This window comes from Sebastes fasciatus, chromosome 24 (genome assembly GCF_043250625.1).
Source record: "Sebastes fasciatus isolate fSebFas1 chromosome 24, fSebFas1.pri, whole genome shotgun sequence".
Taxonomy (NCBI): domain Eukaryota; kingdom Metazoa; phylum Chordata; class Actinopteri; order Perciformes; family Sebastidae; genus Sebastes; species Sebastes fasciatus.
In genome coordinates this window covers 4,262,954-4,268,046 of record NC_133818.1, presented here as the reverse complement: position 1 = coordinate 4,268,046, position 5,093 = coordinate 4,262,954, and the positions used below count along the sequence as shown (strand labels likewise).

Sequence of the window (5,093 nt, the reverse complement as noted above, 5' to 3'; positions counted from 1 at the left end):
AGCCTCAGCCAATCAGAGCAGGAGAATCCATAACAGCCGGAAGTCGTCACTGCTGGCAGAGCAGATTTCCCGCGAAGATTGAGATCTCTCAGTAGGTGAATTACTGTTGTTTTCCAGGTATGTCTCGTTTTTAATTAATGTGTTTAGACAAGCTAACGTTAATGTAAGTATATAGTTAATGTAATCTTGCCTCGTTAAGACAAAACGTTCAGTTAAAGCGTGGAGAGAAAGTCATACCAGACTCCATTCATAAATTAAGACATTTTAGCATTTTCTTGCTTTCCAGCCAATATTAAAACAACCTTTCAGAGAATTTGCATTGCTTTTAAATAATTACGACTCACTTTATAATTCGGCATACATATCATACACTGAAACCTCATGGATTTTATTATATCATCCACTAAAGCCTCAGGGATGTTATTGTATGGTAACGTAAACACACCTCCGAGGCAGCTATAAAAGTGGAAATTGTATTAAAATAGATGGTTCTTGTTGCATTAACTATATGCCGAATTGAATGATGGTCTGTCCTCATTTATTAATAGTAATAGTAATAAGCCTTATCTAATGTTACACCATTACTACACATGTCACTAAGCGAGATTATAGTGTTTTGATGAATGCTGGAGTGGAGTTTGGTGTAAACTTATATTTAACTGACACGTGTGTTTTTGATATGTACATGGTGCATTAATACAACATTATATATATATATAGTATGTTATTGTTATTCTATGTTTATATATTACATTTTCTAAGTTAGTTGTAGTAGTCTGGTATATTCAGAATGTATATAATATATTCTTTATATTGTGTATACTATAGATATATATATCTGGTGTTGATACAGTATGTATATTTACTGTGTATTTACTGTTCCTGTGCATTGCCTGGATAACCTACCTCCCAATTTGGGATCAAATACATCTATGCATCTATCAATATTTTGTAATAAATAAAATATATACACTATAAAAATGCATACAATTATATAGATCTGGAGAATTGATAGTGCACGTGAACAGAGGTAGGTGTAAACAAATGTAAAACAAACCAAAAACTGCAATTTCTAATGGTTTTACATCTGCATGGGATTAAATACATTATTATATCTTAGTACTGCTTGTGAGAAGATAGTCAGAAAGTAAACTAGGGCTTAGAGGGTAATTTTGAAATAATTACTCTCATATTGTGTTGCTGCTTTAAGGAATAAAACACACTGAAGTAGTTTTCATTTTCTTGGGATGTCATTAAGGACCCTTGGAAGTCCCTGCAGCACATTTTTGGCACCACAAATGTATTTTAATGAACTACATGTTTTGCAGTTTGCACCATGAGTAAGAGGAAGATCGAAAAAGGCAGTCTGCCAGTGGGAGAATGCATCACACAGGTTTGTATCAGCTAACTTGACTTTCTCTTCTATAACTTGTTTATGGATCAATGTGTCACTGTAATATCTTTTATTCATGTTCAGGTTCAGGAGATGTTGAGGGAGCGGCTTTGCCACCAGCAGCTCCCCGACATGCCGGAGGGAGTGGAGGCTCAACACAAGTACGTTTAATTCATCATGAAACCTTTTGTTAGTTTGATGTGAGTTGAGGTGACGTTTCACATTGTTTTGACCTAAATTAAATCATTTTGATGTGGTTGAGAAATTTTATCTACATAAACAAATAACTTGTAATAATAATTGATAATTTCTTAAAATATATAATTGTATTAATATTAATAATAATTATATATATATATATATATATAAATATTATTAATAATATAATTATATATGTAATTATATTATTTAAGTATTATTTTAGAATATATATATATATTCTAAAATTAATAAGAATATAATTATATAGAATTATATTAATTACATTTTATATATATAAAGAAAAAATGTCTAAATACATATATATAAATAATTAATAAATTGATTCTTTTCATGTGTTTTTAGCAAAGTTAGAAGAGCTGTTAAAGTGTGAAAATCATATTTTTACAGGTCTAAAAATGTTTCATTAGTGCTGCAACTAATAGTTATTGTCATTATCGATTAACCTGCTGATTGTTTTCTCAATTAATCATATAAAATGTCTGAAAATTGTGAAAAAGGCCATTTCTAAATAGATTTTCATGTCAAAACAACAGTCTAAAAACCCAAATTTACACGTAAATATTACATAAAACAAAGAAAATTTATAAAAATAGCTACAGATAAATTTTCAATTAATCAATTAATTGTTCTAGCTCTAGTTTAGATAAAGATTTAGTTAATTTCCTAAAGAAAAATCTTCTTTAGGAAGGTTTAGGGTCACATAATGAAAGGAAAATTCTTGAGTTTCTAAATAGAAGCTGCAGCAGGTTTGTTACCTGTAATAAAGAGACGATGTGGGTGAGCCTCAGTGACCCAGTTCAGTCGTAACTGGCTGACAGCTCTGTCCCAGTTTGGAGGCTGGAAAAGCTCCAGTTCCCAGCTGACTTGAACACAACACGAGCCTCCCAGGTGTTGAAATCCACCTGCAATCTAATCAATTTAATCATTTGGTTACTGACCATAAGTAGGAAAAAAGATAATTTCTACACCTGGAGGGGCATTATGGGTATTGTCGTTTTAATGCTGTATTTTTTTTTTAGACACCTGCTGGAGCTGCTGAAGCGGACGGCGGTCCACGGGGAGAGCAACTCGGTGCTAATCGTCGGTCCTAGGGGGGCAGGAAAAACAATGGTGAGCCTCTGCAGCCAGAACACATGCTTAAAATGGGCTTATGGGTAAAAAAAAATTACGAGAAGATGATGAATGTGTTGGAAGTGTGTTTAAATCCTGGGAGGGCTGTATTGTTTGTGTTTTTGTGTGTGCAGCTGCTGAAGTGTGTGCTGAGAGACCTGCTGAAGGAGAAGGAAGCACAGAAAAACCTGCTACAGGTTCATCTCAATGGTACTGATTCTCCACCAAACCTAATGGTATTTGAGTATTTAATTGAACTTAATATAAATGTATTGCCTGTTTGCTGTAGGTCTCCTGCAGACTGACGACAGGATAGCACTAAAAGAAATAACGCGGCAGCTCCACCTGGAAAACGTCGTTGGTGACAAAGTGTTTGTAAGTATCTGTAAGGAGTTTTGTCATTATTAGTGAAATAAAACGGCAACAAAAACCTGCTTCTGTTTCATTTCAGGGAAGTTTTGCAGAGAATCTGGGTTTCCTGCTGGAGGCGTTGAAGAAAGGTTCGAAAATTCATCACTTTTAATGCAGTTTTGAGTTGAATCAACCTAAATGTTCTGGTTTCTCGTCCAGGTGATCGCAGCAGCAGCCGCCCCGTGTTATTCGTCCTGGATGAGTTCGACCTGTTCGCCCACCACAAGAACCAGACGCTGCTCTACAACCTGCTTGACGTCTCCCAGTCCGCCCAGGCTCCCATCGCTGTGGTCGGCGTTACCTGTAGACTGGTAAGCCCCCTCACTCACTCATCCCTTTTAAAGATAACACAGGTGGAAACATGTTTGTCATTTCCATGCAGGATGTTCTGGAGCTGCTGGAGAAGCGCGTGAAGTCGCGGTTTTCCCACCGACAGATCCACCTGCTGAGCAACCCGACGTTTGCTCAGTACCTGGAGCGAGTTCAAACCCAACTCAGCGTGACAGACGACTTCCCCGACAGCAAGTTCGCTCAGGACTGGAACGCCAGCGTCAAGGTGAGACATCTCAAATTAGAGTAAATCAATAAAATGTTCACAATCAAAACACTGTTTTCTTTCCTCAGACTCTGTGTGAAGACAAGTCAGTGGAGGAGGTTTTACAGAGACACTTCAACTCCAGCAAGGACTTCCGTTCAATGCACATGCTGCTGGTACTAAACCTAATTTTCATCGCTATAAACATCTGCCATTTAGTGTCAGACACTAAAAACCCGCTTTAATTCCAGATGTTGTGTCTGAGTCGCGTGTCTGTCGCCAAACCTGCCATCAAACCTGCAGACCTGCTGGAGGCCAGCAAGATGTGTTTCACCGACGCCAAGGCGAATATGCTCCATGGTAAAAAACAGAATCGTTAAAATCTTTCACACTTTGCTCTCTAATAAGTTCAAACCCGTTTTTATATTTGTTTTCTTTTCTCTCTCTCTCGTTAGGTCTGTCCATCTTGGAGCTGTGCCTCATCATCGCCATGAAACACCTCAACGACCTCTACGAAGGAGAGCCGTTCAACCTGCAAATGGTTCACAACGGTACAAAACACAGAGCTTGTGAGTCAAAACAATCAACCTTACTTGTATACGGTTAGTTGATTTTTCTACATGTTCTTCTTTTTTTTAGAGTTCAAGAAGTTCCTGCAGAGGAAGTCAAACTCCATGTACAACTTTGAGCAGCCGGTCATCATGAAGGTCGGTATGAAGCACTTAAAGACTCCCATCAGAGGAAGAAAAGAGAATATTTATATATATATAAAAATGTCCAACTTTAAAAACTCGTCCCCATCAGGCCTTCGAGCACCTGCAAGAGCTGGAGATGATCCAGTCGGTCGACAGCTCCTCGGCCAAAACCCAGAGGGAATACCAGCTGATGAGACTCATGCTGGACCACAGTCAGATCATGGAAGCCCTGCAGAAATACCCACAATGCCCCACGGATGTCAAGCAGTGGGCCATGTCGGCGTTTGGCTAGGACTCAGGATTCAAGAAAATAACACAGAAGAAAGAAGTTTCTGATACTGAAAGTACTAGAGGTGAAAGTATGACCTGAACCAGGGAGAAAACAGGGCTGCCTGTATGTCAGACTGTTAAATCTACACCAGTGATGCTTACATTTCATGTTTCAGGATTATTTTATACATATTAAATATGTTTTGGAGCTGTAAATGATCAGTTATCATGAAATAAAAGGAAGTTTTGTATCACTGGGATCACTTTTTTCATGTAAAATTGTGGATTTGATATAATAAAGATTCAGAAAATAAATGGATATTACTTCTTGGTACGATTTTGAGTAAAACAAGGCATCTTTTAGCCCAAATTTCTTCTTGAATTTCACCTTGAAACACAGTAAAAAGGGCAGAATGCTGCCATCTAGTGGTGGATTTCTGCAGTCAACACCAGGAAG

General features: G+C 37.5%; 1 protein-coding gene across 3 annotated transcripts; it reads left to right on the top strand.

Annotated features, from left to right (window-relative positions):
- Positions 1-4,951, top strand: orc4 (origin recognition complex, subunit 4). 3 transcript variants are annotated; one of them, XM_074627676.1, is made up of 14 exons: positions 1-117; positions 1,329-1,393; positions 1,478-1,554; positions 2,635-2,725; positions 2,860-2,935; positions 3,015-3,100; positions 3,177-3,225; positions 3,296-3,447; positions 3,519-3,692; positions 3,761-3,847; positions 3,923-4,031; positions 4,127-4,222; positions 4,311-4,378; positions 4,476-4,951. In XM_074627676.1, exons 2-14 carry the CDS (start codon positions 1,337-1,339, stop codon positions 4,656-4,658), a joined length of 1,305 nt encoding a protein of 434 aa, XP_074483777.1. In that variant the 5' UTR covers positions 1-117; positions 1,329-1,336; the 3' UTR covers positions 4,659-4,951. The 3 variants fall into 3 exon arrangements, with proteins under 3 accessions (XP_074483777.1, XP_074483779.1, XP_074483780.1); XM_074627678.1 differs by having other exon boundaries at positions 7-91; XM_074627679.1 differs by having other exon boundaries at positions 20-95.
- Positions 4,952-5,093: the final 142 nt, after the last annotated feature.

Excerpts from the sequence above, each read along its gene's own strand:
- orc4 (XM_074627676.1), top strand. The coding sequence starts at position 1,337 with ATGAGTAAGAGGAAGATCGAAAAAGGCAGTCTGCCAGTGGGAGAATGC. Across the intron at positions 3,101-3,176 it reads TCGTTGGTGACAAAGTGTTT|GGAAGTTTTGCAGAGAATCT; the intron begins GTAAGTATCTGT and ends GTTTCATTTCAG. Across the intron at positions 4,223-4,310 it reads CCTGCAAATGGTTCACAACG|AGTTCAAGAAGTTCCTGCAG; the intron begins GTACAAAACACA and ends TCTTTTTTTTAG.